Genomic DNA, 15,954 nt, shown 5'->3' with positions numbered 1-15,954 from the left:
CACACCCAGCAAACATCTGACGTCATTCCGTCAGCTTAACGCGCGTTTTCACGCATTTCTACTCTTCGGTGACTTAATTTCACGTGCATTTACTTGAAATCAAAATCAGAATTACTTTATTTATACGGGGGAAACTGCCTTTCGTTACAAAAACTCACACTCAAGATTAAAGAGGAATAAAGAAATAGAGTACAATTACTAAAAACATACGAAAAAATAAAGTAAATAAAACCATACTAACATACACTAAGCGCTAAGATCACAATAGAGTAGAATAGCACAGAATATAAGGACCATCTGAGCATATTTACAGTGTATACACATTCAAAAGAATTGCAGGCTATAATAAATAAATGAATACATAAATGAACATGGATTCAGAGGTTTATTGAGAATCAGAATTGAATTTATTGCCATGGTCAGTGGGGAGTCCACCAACTAGGAAAGTGTTTTGGAATAAAGTGCTGACAGAAAATATAAAATAATGATAAAATAAAATGCAATTCCACATTCAGAACATATATTTATCATTCAGGACTGGCGCATGTGCGATGAAAGCCTATTCTTTCTCCAGACTCGTAGCTACGGTCTACTAAATGTAGATTTTGCAGCGTTCACCACAAACTACATTACCCAGGAGTCATGGTCTGCTCTGTGATTGGCTGCAGCCAGTTTGGCGGCACCGTGACGTAATCTGAAGGCGCTGCTGCCGCGATGGTGTCCGCTTCTCTTTCCTGAACTTGTTTATCAGCTCTGTCGCCTCGGTCGCTGCTCTTTCACTTCCTCGCTCAAACGAGTCGGTCCCGTCAACATTCCGCGTTCCTCCGTCCGTCACAGCCGCACGTTAGCGAGCTCGGGAGCCCCGCGAGCGGCAGCCGTGTGACAGGTCGCGGTGCGGCGGCGGCTGCAGCAGCAGCAGGCGACGATGACGGCGGTGCTGGAGCATCCGGGATATGAGGAGCAGAAGCTGCAGAGAGCCGCCGACCTGCTGCCCTGCAGAGAGGCTCAGGCCGCGATGCTGCTGGCGCTCATGGGAGAGGTTCGTGTCGCTTAAAAGCCCGGCTGAATTGTGTCTCTCTGGAGCCACCAATATTGTTTCTGAGGAGGAAGATGCTTCACCACAAGTGTCTCTGCGCTCACTCGCTGAAAGGCTTTTTCAAGGATGATTTATTGTATGAATTTCCATCAATTTGAAAGTTTGGAAATTACAAAAACAATCTCTACATAATTATGAGGACTCTAACATACGGTTATTTTAGTGTTGTAAATAGAGTAAGGAAGCTTGACATTTAAATTTTAATTCATCTGGATGTGGTGTGAAAGGTATGAGATCTTTGATGGTTGTGAAATGGTCCTGTATTTTTGGGTCGTGATGGTTCTGGAGCCTCAGCCATTTCTCCGCTGACTGTGGCCTGTACTTGGAGAGCGATGACATCACATGACTCACGAGTCTGTGTGCACCTTATTCTCTGTATTTGTTGAACAGACATTGCTGAGTCAATGCGACAGATGATTTCCCATGACCTTTGGAACCGGATGCTTTTTAAGCAGTGACAGCAACATCTCCAGCAAATAAATACTAAAACTAAAATATGCCTAAACCTTAAAGAGTATATAAATGTGATTTTTTTTTAGCATTCTGAGCTGCAACACTGCTAGTAACTGTCGTGTTTTCCTTGTGTTTGGTTTAATAACGTTGTGATGTTTTCCCCACTCACAGCCAAGTCAGTACAGTTACCCATCAATATTCATCTACGGTCACCGAGCCTCAGGGAAGAGTCACGTGGTCGGTGTTCTATTGAAGGAGCTGGAGGTAGGAAAAGAGCTTTCTCATCTTTGTCTCTGAATTTGTGTCAATGGCAAGATTTTTGTCTCGGTCCATGAGCTTGTGTTTCGGACTGTGTTGGTTTGTCTGTCTTCAAAATGTCTTCAAAATGACTCGAAAAGTTGTGGATGAAATGAAACAGGAAATATGTGATTTAGGATGAGCATTTTGAGAGTGATTCTTTTTGACAGTTCTGTTGTCATTGGGAGTTATTGTTGGTGAACTGAAGCTGCTGGGTGAGTGTTTCTGTTTTACAATGAAGAGGTGGCATTCATGGAGCTCATCCATCCATCCATCCATCCATCCATCCATCCATCCATCCATCCATCTCCATCCTTCCGTCCATCCATCCATCCATCCATCCATCCATATCCATCCATCCATCCATCCATCCATCCATCCATCCATCCATATCCATCTCCATCCGCCCAGCCATGAAGAGATCAGAGTTGTAAAGTTGTGAAACCCCAACATTGTGTCCAGCTTATCCAGCAGCAGGGATGTAGTCACAGTGTTGTGCACTGATAGTAAAGAACCTGTTAGAACTTCCTCAGATTTAAACGGTGTGCAGTGAGATGTTGGGCTTCCTTCTCCCTTCCTGCAGTTCTACTGAGGTCTACATCATCACTGCATGATCGGCACATGTTCCTTACACAGTACTGACCTTGTGAAGTTTGAAGTGAATCAGAAGCGTGTCATTTCTGGTGGTTCACCTCCTGTTTTGTCAATTGTCAACAATCCTCAAAATACTTAAATGTTTGGTAAGATTGAGATGATTTGATCAATCGGCTGATTTCAATGAAAGGAGAACTGTTTACTCACTCGCTAATAATGTTTTTATGTGCATTCTTTGACACGATTCACATTTCCTGTCATCATTGTTTAGTGCAAGCGTGACACCACCGTGTCCTTGCTCCTCTGCAGCTGCCCCACGTCACTGTCAGCTGTGTGGAGTGTGTTTCGGTGGCCGTGCTTTTCGAACAAGTGCTGTCGTCCTTCTTCGGCTCCGACACTGCCTCCCTGCTCCCCCGCGCTCCGTCCCTGTCCGACTTTGTGCGCATCTACCGACAGTCCGCGCACTCCTCTCCTGGGACAAGATACATTGTGAGTGGCTCTACGTGAAATGGAGACGGCTTTGCCGCATTTGAGAGACTTTTTCATGCTGAACTTTTTTTTTTAATTCTTCATAAAGCTTCACTTGTATAGCACCTTCCAGAACACTGTTCACTAAGTGATTTACAGACAAAACTAACTAAACTTTATTGATACTCATCGATTATCAAAGTTTGCTCCATTGTTTAAAAGTTGCCTAAAACTAGAACTAGTTAGTTTCCAGATTACATGTGAAATTGTGATAAAATCGGAACATTATTTAAAATAAACAGACATATCCTGATATACTATGGCCATATTGCCCAGCCCATTCTGGACACATATACATATTCTCCATGTTGCTCTTTGAGCTATCATGTCAAAAAAGCAGAGTGTCCGCTACAGTTTTTAAAAAATTGAAAGGGGGTTTCTATCGACTGAGCACAATTGTGCTTTGGCCCAGGTTCCTCTGGTGGTGAGGCTCAGGATTTTTTTCAAGTGTGCCGCGGCTTGAAAATGTTGAAAAACACTGGGTTCAGATGACATGACATGCATCATAAAGAGTTTTAAAGGTGGCAGTGCATGTTGTGTTTGTGCCTCCTCTGGCAGAATGTTCCAGAGTGGGTCAGCAGTTCTACTGTGTAGTCACGGTTCAGGCCCAGATGGGCTTTAAATGGGATCACTGAAATCTTGAAGTGGATCCCAGAGTGGACCAGGAGCCAATGAAGGTCACACTAGAGTGAAGTGCTGCCGTCTGTTGGAGCCAGTTAGAAGCCTTGCTGCTGAGTTTTGAACCAGCAGGGGGCGTGAGAGAAAGGCTTGCTGTAGTCCAGGCAGGGGACTATACTGCTTCACTTTTGACTGATCAGACGCTTGTTTTCAGGTCATGGAGAAGGCGGAGCTTCTGAGAGACGCTGACGCCAATCTGCTGCCAGCACTCCTCCGTCTTCAGGAGTTGGTGAGATCAGGCTGCGTGTTTCTTTCTGCAGTATTGTGTTGAAAAGTTTAGTCAAAATACAAACACTTGTTTCTATTTGTTGAGGTGTCAGCATCAAATAAATAGAGGACCAGAACTCATCATGTGCCGTCTGATCTCCTCAGGTGGAGGACAACGTCACGGTTGTTCTGCTCAGTGAAATAGTGTGGGACAAGTTCAGACCCACCACCAGCTGCTTCGAGCCACTTGTCCTTCACTTCCCTGACTACAGCAAAGGTGATCTTGCTTGTGCTCCCTGACTTTTCTGAAGAGTCTGAAGTGGTGAGCCAGAGGAGGGTCTGGATCCTCTCCTACATTCATCTGAGTGAGGCAGCTCGGGCTTCAGTATAGTCCAGTGTTGAAGGCAACGAGTTACTCAGATGTCGGACGATGGAGCCAAACTTGTGTCCCAGCAGTGAGTTGTCCCAAATCTGCAGACACACTGACAGATCACAGTCAGCAGGCGCCGCGTGAGGTTATGTTTGTACCTGTGAGTTTGTTCTGACGCTCCAACTGAGACTGTTAGCGACACGTTCTCTCTGTCAAGTGTTGCATTTCCTGTGTGTTCCTCTCCTGAAGTCGGCTCTCGGGGTGTTTACAGGAGAGCTGCTCCAGATTCTGTCCCGCGACAGACACCCGTCACACTCGGCTGAGCTCTACTCGTCCTACATCAACATCGTGCTGGGAGTCTTTTACTCCGTGTGCCGGGACCTGAGAGAACTGCGACACCTGGTGTGGAGAGCACATTCCACCACTGAGAACTTGTTTTTATCAGTCATGTCTCACTGATCTCACTCCCTCTTTCCCTCCAGGCTGCTCTTAATTTCTCCAAGTTCTGTGAGCCGTTGACTGAAGGGAAAGGTAACTGAGAAGTGAAGGAATTAAAAAAGTTCGCTCTGGAGCCATTTAAACAGTTGCTGTCTTCTTCAGTGAAAGAGACAGACACACACAAGCTGTGGAGGAACATTGAGCCGCATTTGAAGAAAGCCATGCAGACGGTGTATCTGCGAGAAGTATCGAGGTGGGTCTTCCACGTGACTGGACCTTTCTCCATATCTGTGACCTGTCCGTCATCAGTGTGCTTGGCTTCCCCAGCCTGCAGTGGGAAGAGATGCAGCAGGAGGAGACAGAAGCTGGAGCCCTAAAAGGTAAAAGTGTGAGGTGTTGGAACGGCCAATGAGGCCTCTAGATTTACAGTCAGGTTTAGAGTTGTCTGCCTTGGTTCACATCAACACATGCAGGTCTCCCGCTGCGCTGGTGAAAGCAGTTGGATATTGGATATTGGCGGCGGCGTCCTCTTCCGCGTCCCCATTAGGCTTCACTGATGGAGGACACACTCTCACAGGCAGCGCTAATGCTACCAGCCGCCATCAGTTAGGGACCATCAACAGATTCTAAAGCCTCAAAGTCTGAGTGACATCTTCAATAAGGCCATGGAAAACAAGCATTTTAGGAGAGAGAATTGTGAGAAGGTTTTCCATCACACCAGACCATGTATCATGATCTGGAGAATAGAATCTGACTCCATGATAATTTCTTCACCTGATGGTTTCTAATGTTTCTTCAGTAGCATCTAGGAATGTGTCCAGACTGGTCCATAGTTCAAGTCAACTGTTCAGAGACATGAGATACAGCAGACAGACGGCTCCATTTAACCCCTAAATAAAGCTGGCAGAGCAGCCTGTCAGACACCAGCGGCTTCTACCAGAGACATGAATCATTGAGTTTCTCATCTCTGCACTGAGTTCACTGTTCTATTGAAACATCAACAAACCATGATGTTGGAGACAAACTCCACTCCTGAGCTTCATCATCAAACAGAGAGACTGTAGTGTCCAACACATGGAAGAGAAGGAACATGGATTTATCCTGATCATTATCCTTATAATTATCGACTATAACTTTTTTTGTCCATATCACCCATGCGTAGTGACTGATAATGATGGACCTCAAACTGCTCGTCTGCTTCTTGTTCCTCCATTAAAAACATGACTCTAAATTGCTCCAAAGTGACACCAGCCCTGGCCCCCACTGACCCACGCTCCATTAGAGAGGGGCCGTCTCTCGACGGAGACCATGTCTGGACCAGTCTTCTCTGACTAAACTGACAGTTTTGTTTGTGCTGATGGAGATGATCAGTGATGTAAAGCTTGTTGGCTCCGACACCGGAACAGTCACTGGAGAGATACAAAGGAAAGCCTCACTCCTCTGCCCATTTCACCCCCACCAACCTGCTGCCCTCTCCGTGTCAGTGTCACTTTGCCTGCAGAGAGATGGCATCAGGTAACAGGAGTGACAAAGATAGAGTTAGTGAAACAAAGAGATTAGGCACAAGGAGAGCTAAGCTGATTTAAACCCCAGAATAGGAGCCAGAGGAGCCCTGTCATCGAAATATGGGCCCTCGCCACTCGCATCAGAGAAGAGCGTCTTTCTCATGCCACCTGCTACAGTCCACTCGGTGACCCGAGTCAACGGGACACAGACACATTTCAGTGCCCGTGATTGTCAGCCAGAGTGGGCTCCTCTTCAGCAGACTCTCCTGCCACTGTCAAATTCATCTTCGCCAGATGGTTCACCTCACCTAGCTTGTCATTGTGTGTTACTGTTGGACGGTTTCAGGTCTGTCGGCTCACACACACGTGGAACTTCCTTATTACTCCAAGTTCCTGCTGATCGCTGCTTACCTGGCATCCTACAACCCGGCACGCACCGACAAGCGCTTCTTTGTGAAGGTAGGAGAACCTGAACCCTGGTGCTGAGTCCTCCTCCTCTTCACCTCTCGTGTCCCTTCCTCTGCGACAGCATCATGGAAAAGTCAGAAAGACCAAGTTCTTGAAGAAAAACGAGAAGGTGGGAGCCCAACGTGGGCAGGTTCGAGTGGCCCTGACTGTGTGATCCTGATCTCCGTGCCCCCCTCTCTCCAGACTAGTAACCACCTTCTGGGGCCCAAGCCGTTCCCTCTGGACCGAATGCTGGCCATTTTCTACAGTGTGGTGGACAGCAGAGTGGCCCCCACTGCCAGCATCTTCTCGCAGGTCAGAGGTTGTCTGCTTGTGCACCACAGTCCACCGTCTCTTAAACAGTGATAACGCAATCGATGGCAAGCTCACTTCCTGGTCCTCTAATGTCAAGTCCCCCGAGTTTCTCCAAACGTATTTTATCCATCGATGTTTTGACAGTTGAGGATGAGGACTTCCTGTTTTCAACTGTGGAGCATCAGAGGTGGTCATGATTTTTCTCACAACTTTAACATTAGCTCTTTCATATCGCAGTATTTTGTTTATGTTTGATCAATTCCCACGGATGAATGGAGTTATGTGCCATATTTTAGTTGTTTATAGAACATTTCTTGTCCATATTTGTGTTCAAACAAACACATTCGTAACATTACTTATACCGTTTGCATTTCATTTTTGTAGTACCATGTGTATACGTGGTACATTTCTTGTGGTCCTGGTGTGTACTTTTGAATCAGTAACATCTCCTGTCTGTCTTGATTTAAAGTGACAGAGCAGGAGGTGACGTGTTTTGCTTCATAATGTCAGGCATCTCGCTGCTCCTGGGGCATCAGCACTGTGGTTAGACTCTTAGACAAACGTGTGAGTTCCAGGAGCTGTTGACTGTGGTGAGAGCTGTTGTTTGCCTTTGCTCCATTCCTGGTCACAAGCTTCAAAGGAACGCAGTGAGCCAGTCTGTCAGTTCAAAGACGCGTGGCCTTGGATTCACGTTGCCTCTCCTCCAGATCTCATCACTGGTGACCCTGCAGCTGCTGGCTCAGGTCGGACACGATGACCAGCTGGATGCCCCCAAGTACAAGTGCGCCGTTTCCATGGAGTTCATCCGTGCTATTTCCAGGTGAGCGAGACGCGCGTCTGGTCTGGAACCTGCCCTGCGCGTGTGTGCAGCGGCAGAGCGCACGTGAGTCAGCAATGCTCGATCTCATCCGCTCCCCGACTGCTCCACTGCCTTTGTCTGTGCTGTTTGTGCTGTGAAGCCATTGAGAAACGAAGAAGCCTTCTGCACTTTCTATCCAGCGTTAAATCCGACCACTTCCTCTCTAGTGTATCCAGATCAGGCACAGACGTGTGTGAGTCGTGTGTGAGTCGTGTGTGTGTGTGTGTGTGTGTGTGTGTGTGTGTGTGTGTGTGTGTGTGTGTGTGTGTGTGTGTGTGTGTGTGTGTGTGTGTGTGTGTGTGTGTGTGTGTGTGTGTGTGTGTGTGTGTGTGTGTGTGTGTGTGTGTGTGTGTGTGTGTGTGTGTGTGTGTGTGTGTGTGTGTGTGCGCGCTGAAGGAATGACACTGGACAAGGTGCTCATGGTCTGGTTTTGTTCTTCTTGCAGGACGGTGAACTTCGACATCATCAAGTATCTGTACGACTTCTTGTAAAGCGACGTTGTGGTTCTTCAATATGCCTCTGTATGGAATGTAAATAAATGTCATATTGGCAAAACACATAATGTTTAACTGTCTGACTGCCTGCCTGGTCAGTCCTGTGACCCGTCGGCCTGTGCTGTGACTCACCCGGGTCACAGCAAATGTTTGTGATGCATTCATGTCTGTCTGTCTGACTGTGTCTCTGTCTGTCTCTTTCTGTCTGTCTCTCTCTCTCTTGCTGTCTTTGTCTGTGTCGTTCTGTCTGTCTCTCTGTCTGACTGTCTGTCTGTCTCTTTCTGTTTCTGCCTCTTTCTGTCTCTCTGTCTATTTCTTTCTTTCTGTTTGTCTGTCTCCTTTCTTTCTTTCTTTCTTTTTTCTTTCTGTCTGTCTCTCCATCTGTCTATTTCTTTCTTTCTTTTGTCTGTCTGTCTCTTTATGCCTTTCTCTCTCTGTCTGTCTCTGTCTCTTTCTGTCTGTCTCTCTATCTGACTGCCTGTCCATCTCTTTCTTTCTTTCTGTTTTTTTCTGTTTGTCTCTTTCTGTCTGTCTGCCACTGTCTGTTTGTCTGCCTCCTTTCTTTCTGTCTGTGTTCTTTCTTTCAGTCTGTCTGTGTGTGTCTGTCTCAGATGCAAGGTCGGATAAAGGATTCTTCATCCACCTGATAGACACCCACTGTGATGCGTTGGCTCCCTGCTTCAGCCTGGCAGGATGATCTAACAAAGATCTTTCTGTCTGTTTGGCTGTCTGACCTTTGTGGAGACTGCAGTGACCTGGGCTCCCCGAGTCGTCAGCGGTTCCACTTGCTGAACCTCTTGATCAGAACCAGCCCTCCATCGCGTGGCTCCTCCTCCCTGCCTGCCCCAGTGCTCCACTCTCCAGTGTCGGACCAGTTGAGCAGGTCTGGTCTGTCGTGTTCCTCAGATAAAGGTAAATCCTCACGCACAAGATCACTGACGTTTCCTTTGTCTCCTCTCGTGGGCCTGTCCACATCTGAAGGTGTGTGTGGTGTGTGTGTGAGGACCCCAGCCATCACTGTAGGATTGTTCTTTATTACAAATAAGCAAAGCAGAGAATCATCATTCAGTCGAAGGCACCAGTTCAACACACTTGGCTTGTACATCTCTGTGGTTAACAGGCAACAGATTCGTCCTTACAAGTGAGTGAAATGTTGAAGGTTTGACCTGTGACCTCGCAGACGAGAGAGCACCACTATAATGCTGTTATAATGCTTGGTCCTAGCTGACCACGTCTCTCAGGGGACACTGATGCTGGTCTGTCCTCTGAGTCTGCCCACTGCCTTCACTCTGGTTGCTTTCCTTTCCAGGGTCTCCGGAAGCGGACAGTGCGTGGTGAGTTTCTGTTCTTTCCCCTGCCCTTCCCCAGTATAGACTTTAGTATGGATTAGTTCCATTTATACCTCACTGTGTTTGAACTTGTATTTACATGAAGCGTGTTCGGTTTTCTGCCTTCTTGAGGTGCGATGGAAACTCGACGTCACCATCACTGTGGCTGAGCAGATGAAGCCTCCGGTGCAGGGTCCTTCGTGGTGTCTGGTCTGGGGATGAGTTCCTGTTTGATCGTGAGTTTTGTTCTACTGTAGAGAGGAAACCTTGGCGCTGTGAGGAGGAGCTGGACCACGGGTTGCTACACTTCTTTTCCATCATTGTCCTGTGATTATCTCCGTAAGTGGCTTCTCATCTTTCCTGTTTGACTTGTAAAGATCAGGGGGTCCATTCAGTCTCTTTACCATGGAACACACGAACTACAAACCCAAATGAGAAGCTACATACCCGAGTTATGTAGTGGATCTTCATGTACTTTAGTCCCATTAATACTGTGAATGGTTCTAGTTTTTAACTTGTGTTTGTGAAGTAATGTGAAGCATTTTATTACAGTTGGTTTAGATTTCCTCGGTTCATTATTGCCGATGTCATTCAGAGCTTTGAGATCCACCAGTGCAGTTCAGTGGGACCAGTCTGTCAAGGATCCCTCTGCAGTGGGAGCTGATCTGGACGGAGACGTTGGCACAGCGCTAGCCTGCTACTGGTCCTCAGGGCGTCGTCTTGGAGCGTCGGACAGAGAGATGATCCCTCAGGAGGAGTCGGCGTCTGAGAGGTCAAGGTGGCCAAGCCAGGACGGGCTGACAAGGTTTGCTGACTCAGCACAGAGCGTATAATCGGTTTGCATCTCGGGCAAGTGCTCGCTGGGATCCGGGCTCCTAGACGCTGCGCCGTCGGTTGTGAATCATGGCCACGATGTGAGACAGATCCAAGCTTTTCATCATCACCTCCATGAAATCCGAGTCGGTCCGAGCGCCGGCCACAAACTCTTCCAGGGAGAGTTCACCTGTGGAAGGACGACACACCAGCTGAAACCTTCAGTCCATCACGGCGCCTCACTTCTGGGGTCAGTGCGCCGCGACGTGTCCCCAAGTAATGAATAGATGCACGAGTTCCCCTCACGGCTTCCTTCTACTGACACCCCGGCAGGGACTTGAGCCTGGGAACATCTCCCAGAGAAGCTCCAGCTGGAGCACTCAGCACTGGTCCACGGGGAACACAACAGTTGAGGTGGTGTAGCACTCCTGTCTCTCCTCTCTGACCGGGGTTAGGGAGTCGGAGCTCTTGGTCCCAGACAAGTGAACAGGGTGACCAGTGGCTGAAGGAGAGAAGAGCTCCGAGCCTACTCACCGTCTCCATTGATGTCGATCCTGTCAAAGACACGGTTGGTGAAGTCTTCAGCCGTCGTGTCCTGCTCGTCGTTGCCGTTGATGGCTCGAATGGCCTGCGGATCACAGTGACTCTTTAGAGCAGACTTTTTCAACCTTTTTTTGAAATGACACAAAGCTCACCACCAACAGAACCTGGGCCAAAGCGCAATTGAGCTTCGTTGAGTGGAAAATCCCTATTCATTTGTGAAAAATAGTTTTGGCTATTTGCAGAAACAAATTGCAGAATATTTGTTTGAAATGTCTCCATAAAGGGCTGAGCAATATGGCAAAACACATCAGGATTTATTTTTTAATTTACTTTAAATAACTGTTTCCATTTTATCACTTCTCTTTTGCAGGATTTTATTCTACTTTAGAGAGTTTCCAGACAAAAATATTTAGCATTCTTTACCTCAGCTTCATAACAACAATGGTTCTTTATCTTGTGGAGCGCATTTATTTGGTTCTGCATTTAGTTTTTAGCCAACCTTTGAACAACGCAGCAAACTCTGCTGGTAAATAAATCAATAAAGTTTTGAAGTGAGACGTCATGTTAGCTCTGTTAGCTCAGCGGTCTTTGGCCTGGCGGGTCCCACAAGCAACACCCCATGGTTCTGTGGTGAAGGTGTGTGGTCACATTAGAGGAGCATCAAGTTTAGAAACAGCTGGGAGTTGAGCATTTGACCGGCCTCGTTGCGGTGTGTGAGACATGGCTGCTAGTGAGAGTCATCAGCATAGATCTAAAGTGTATAGAAAGAGTGTGAGTGAAGCCACGTGATCTGCTCACGTTGGTAGATCGTCAACACGTTCTAATTGTTCATGATGTAATGTCATCATATCGTCCACCTCTGTCTCCGGACCAATGAGGTGAAACTGGATCATTTCCCTCCAGTGTGCACACGGGTTGAAAAAGAAAAATGTAGAAAAGCACTGTGCCGCGCTGCTCACCTTGATGATGTTGAGCAGCTCGTGACGGTCGATGCAGCCGTTTCCGTCCACGTCGTAGAGTTTGAAGTACCAGCGCAGCTTGTGCTCCATCTTCCCTCGCATGACCAGGCTGAGGGCGGCCACATACTCCATGAAGTCGATGTAGCCGTCCTGCACGCAGCAGAGGTTCCCAAAACCATGTCAGACAAGCCGCCACCCTCGTGTTAAGACAGTCAGAAGCCGGGTTGCTGGTTGAACCCTAGTCATTCCAGTTGGACTGAGGCATCGAATCGTGAATATTCCAGTAGAAATGCAATACTATCATAGGATTGCGATTTTCTGCAATAGTTTCACATTTATTTAGCATAGAAAACTGCCGCTTTGATGCAGTGGAGAGGTGAATATAGAGTTCTATATTTTTCTTAGTTATACAATGGAAAAAAAATGTCTCTAAAGGCAACTATACATGTCAATTTAATGGACCACCACCTCACATGAGAGGCGGGCAGTGATACACATCGGAGTCGTGAGACACCAGCAGGCGGCGCAAACAAGAGAATGATCTACTGTCTTCATGTAGCATCCGTCCTGTGCTCCGCCTCTGATCCTGAGTGATGCTCAGCTCCGCAGCCTGGAGCCAAGGATCTCTCTAATGATCTAGGTAGCTGGAAGGTCACTGGTGGAAATAAGCCCTAATTGGTTGCAGATGTGCCCTCGGGTGTTTAGCTCCTAAACCTGACCTTGGCTCCGGCCAACGGACGACCCATGACGGAGCGTCCCATTAGATCCAGCAAGGTCTTTTTCAAATCCCTCATAAGCCCCGTCAGAGACGAGGAAACCACTTATGCAGAAAAAAGTTTCCTCTGACATATGAACATGGTTAGAGATTAAAACTCATAAAACTTAACTTTAAAAAATATATATAAATGGAAAAGTGACTAGTTTATGACCAAGGTTCCACTGGTGCAAGTGTTCTTGAACAACAGAGCAGATGATTGTTGCTCTCACTCTGATAAATTTTTGCTGTCGCGCATGAAATGAAACTGCTGACCATTGTACTGCAGCACACTGGCCCTAGTGGTCCAGGGTCCTGACCTGGGGGCAGTTCTGCTCTGTCTTCTCCTGCACCACACAAGCCTGGGCTGCAACATTCCCCACCGTAAAGCACCAGCTACTGACCACTGCAGGCTGGGTTCTACTCTCATGTAGGTTGTTCTGGTGGTGTTAAAGTTGATATTTAAAAAAAGATTTTTTTTTTGTCAGTCCAACAGCTGGTCTGGTTGTGAGGACCTTTTTTTTTGTTCCTCACACGTTCAGCTTTGCCTGGAGATGGTGATGAAAGAGTGTGTGTGCAGTTCCAACCCTGCTCATGACTTGTTCATGAACTAGTCTGTGGAACAATCGACCTCTACAGCCTTATTTACGTAATGCCTGTGGTGGACGGAGACAACAATAGATAAGCCGTTTTCCACTGCTGCTGTCTGCTCACCTTGTTCATGTCGAAGGTACGGAACATCTGCTCGATGTAAGCGTTGGCCTCTGAATCCAGCCCTCGCAGCCCAAAGAATTGCTTGAACTCGTGCAGGGTGAGCTGACCCGACGGGCACTCTGTCATGAACTTCTTGTACCAGAGGTGCATCTCCACCGCTTGCAGGTCGTCCACAGTGTTTCCATTTGAGTTTCCCATCTTGTCGTCGGTGGTTCTCCTCACCTGCCGTGTCTCTCTGGGCGGCAGTGGCAGAGGCTGACAGTCCAGTGGGTCTACTGCGCAGCGGAGGCTGTCCCCTCCACACAGTCACGCAACAATAGGACTTAAGAGTGGGAGCAGCAGCCGAGCGCAGCCTTTTGTAGCCGATTGTTCCTGAGCACGTCTCCCTCTATCTGCCTCAGCTCTAATCTCTGGCTGTAATCCAGGCAAACACGCAGATTGAGGAACCCATTAAGAGGCTAGGTAGGTTGTTCCATCTCCGTCACTCTTTAAACGGATGAGTGCTGAGCAAACACTCCACGGATCTCATCCTTACCTGGAAGACATGCAACACCTGTGCACCCTGACCACCACCGGAAAAAGTAATGTCATTAAAGGCCCGCGGTGCCTTTAGTGAGGCCCAGGCCAACGTCACTGGTTCGGTCACCTGTGGGTATGATGGCCTGTGACTTTGTTTTCAAAAAGAACCAGATCCGAATAATTGCTGGGAAACGTATGGCATTATGGCGCCTCTGAATCAGACCATTGTCAGAGTAGGAAACAGATTTCAGCTCTTCTCACTGAAGACCTTCAGGTGTTGCAGTGTGTAATGGAGTGTATATCAGCTGTGGGGGAGGGTTACTTGTCGTAGAGCTGCAGACCCTGGTTAGCTGACCCCATGTGGCCCACGGGCCTCAGCTTTAACCTTGGCTTTCAATGATTTTTCACCATGTTTTACATCTTTGATATGCAATCATCTCATTCTCATAAATCCTTATCAACCTTGAGATCAGACAAGTCAGACCCTGCTTTGACGCACTGACAGGTAACCTTGAACCAATCCTGGGTTCCTGTCAGCTCAAACTCCTGTTGTTTGTCTACAAATGCGTTGCCTGACCTCACACCTCAGGGAGAGCAGTGGTCCCCAGAAGTGGGGCTGAGGCGAGACCGCATCTGAGGTGGCTCCTGGCCTGAGTTATGGACCTGCTAGTGTTGGACCTTCAACAGGCCTCTTCACTTCTAGTCTGGCTTTGACCACGAGTCATTTGTGTTGGTGCTCAGGGGTGGTGTTTTTCCAAACAGCTCTTTAGCTACCGTTGTTGTGCAAGATCTGCTTCATCACTAAGACTTATGGGGAGGTGTTTTGATTTGCTAAAACAGCTGGTGCTTGTACATTCCAACCATTAGTAGTGTTTTTCAACTGGACCAAATAAATGCGCTCCACAATGTGGAACTGGAAATTCCCCAAACTTGAGTAAAATCATGCAAAATAGATTGTTATGAAATTGAAAAAGTTATTCATAATCAATAAACCATGCTGTATTTTGCTATATTGCCGAGCGCTTTCTGGAGACATCTTTAAACAAATACATTTTCTGCAGTTTACTCCTGCAAATAGCCAACATCTACAACTTTTCACAAATTCCAAGGGATTTTCTACAGGACTTTTGACTAATCACAATTGCGCTTTGGCCATGGTTCCTTTGGTGGTGAGTCTCAAGATTTATTCAACGAAGGTAGTGTGCATTAGAGTCTATCCTGGGGTCCTCTCCCACCGAGCTCCCTGGAACACTAGTTGAGGTTTTTGATTTGCATCTGTGGGGAGGTCCTGCCGTGTGCCACTGTCCTCTGGCTTTAGTCTGGCCTGGCTCCTGAAGTGTGTCGAGGATCTCTTTGTCCCGCTCTGACGCCTCTAATCTCCTCTCTTCCGGTGCTGGACCGTGAACAAGGCTTGCCCTCCCACGGTTAAAGCACCTGGAAGGGACTCCGGGGCAGCGGCTTTCAAATCAGAAAAAAATGCAGAATGAAGCCTCACCCACTTCATGTCAACCTTTATTTTCTCTTGATAAAAAAAAACAAAAAACAATACACTTAGTGTTGCGTTACATGTGTTACATAGCAAAGACAAGCAGCTAAACGGAACAAAACCTGCTTCTAAACAGGTTCAAAAACATTTTCAGAACAGCCTCAGAAATAAACTTGGGATCAGTTTTGCTCCACCCGACCTAAAAAGGTGATTATTTTGGTAGCATTTATAGTCCCTGTACACATGTAGGGAAGAGCTACTGTAGCGAGATAAAGCATTCAGTTTCAGGTAAATAATAATAATGCATGCAGGTGTCGCTGCCATGTCCTCATGATAGCTTCACATCATGAATGACCCAGTGAGACACTGGTTGGACACACTACACTGAAATGCTTCTGTCATTTAATCATACATTTTTAAATGGAATTATTTAGCATTTGTATGAACTGTTTTCTTCATAGTATTGGCTATATATATATAAAAATAAATGCTCAGGTTATACAAAACATTTTGCAGCTGACTTCTTCAGTTTAGTGCTGCTGTGAAGGTTCCATGAT

The 15,954-nt window shown here is 47.0% G+C and overlaps 2 protein-coding genes across 2 annotated transcripts; one reads left to right on the top strand and one right to left on the bottom strand.

Moving 5' to 3' along the window:
- Positions 1-491: 491 nt before the first annotated feature.
- orc5 (origin recognition complex, subunit 5) lies at positions 492-8,349 on the top strand. The gene is made up of 14 exons (XM_053863419.1): positions 492-1,039; positions 1,721-1,813; positions 2,750-2,929; positions 3,801-3,875; positions 4,019-4,130; positions 4,495-4,625; positions 4,706-4,754; positions 4,824-4,914; positions 4,989-5,041; positions 6,513-6,625; positions 6,696-6,743; positions 6,818-6,928; positions 7,636-7,748; positions 8,233-8,349. Exons 1-14 carry the CDS (start codon positions 926-928, stop codon positions 8,276-8,278), a joined length of 1,329 nt encoding a protein of 442 aa, XP_053719394.1. The 5' UTR covers positions 492-925; the 3' UTR covers positions 8,279-8,349.
- A 946-nt stretch (positions 8,350-9,295) lies between these two features.
- guca1a (guanylate cyclase activator 1A) lies at positions 9,296-13,736 on the bottom strand. Its single transcript, XM_053863420.1, has 4 exons — positions 13,393-13,736; positions 11,925-12,074; positions 10,957-11,050; positions 9,296-10,612 (listed from the first exon to the last, which is right to left on the bottom strand). Exons 1-4 carry the CDS (start codon positions 13,588-13,590, stop codon positions 10,485-10,487), a joined length of 570 nt encoding a protein of 189 aa, XP_053719395.1. The 5' UTR covers positions 13,591-13,736; the 3' UTR covers positions 9,296-10,484.
- Between the last annotated feature and the right edge of the window lie 2,218 nt (positions 13,737-15,954).

The sequence above is a fragment of the Synchiropus splendidus genome, chromosome 4, assembly GCF_027744825.2.
Source record: "Synchiropus splendidus isolate RoL2022-P1 chromosome 4, RoL_Sspl_1.0, whole genome shotgun sequence".
Taxonomy (NCBI): domain Eukaryota; kingdom Metazoa; phylum Chordata; class Actinopteri; order Syngnathiformes; family Callionymidae; genus Synchiropus; species Synchiropus splendidus.
The sequence above is the reverse complement of the archived record's forward strand: the minus strand, read 5'-3'. Positions and strand labels throughout refer to the sequence as shown.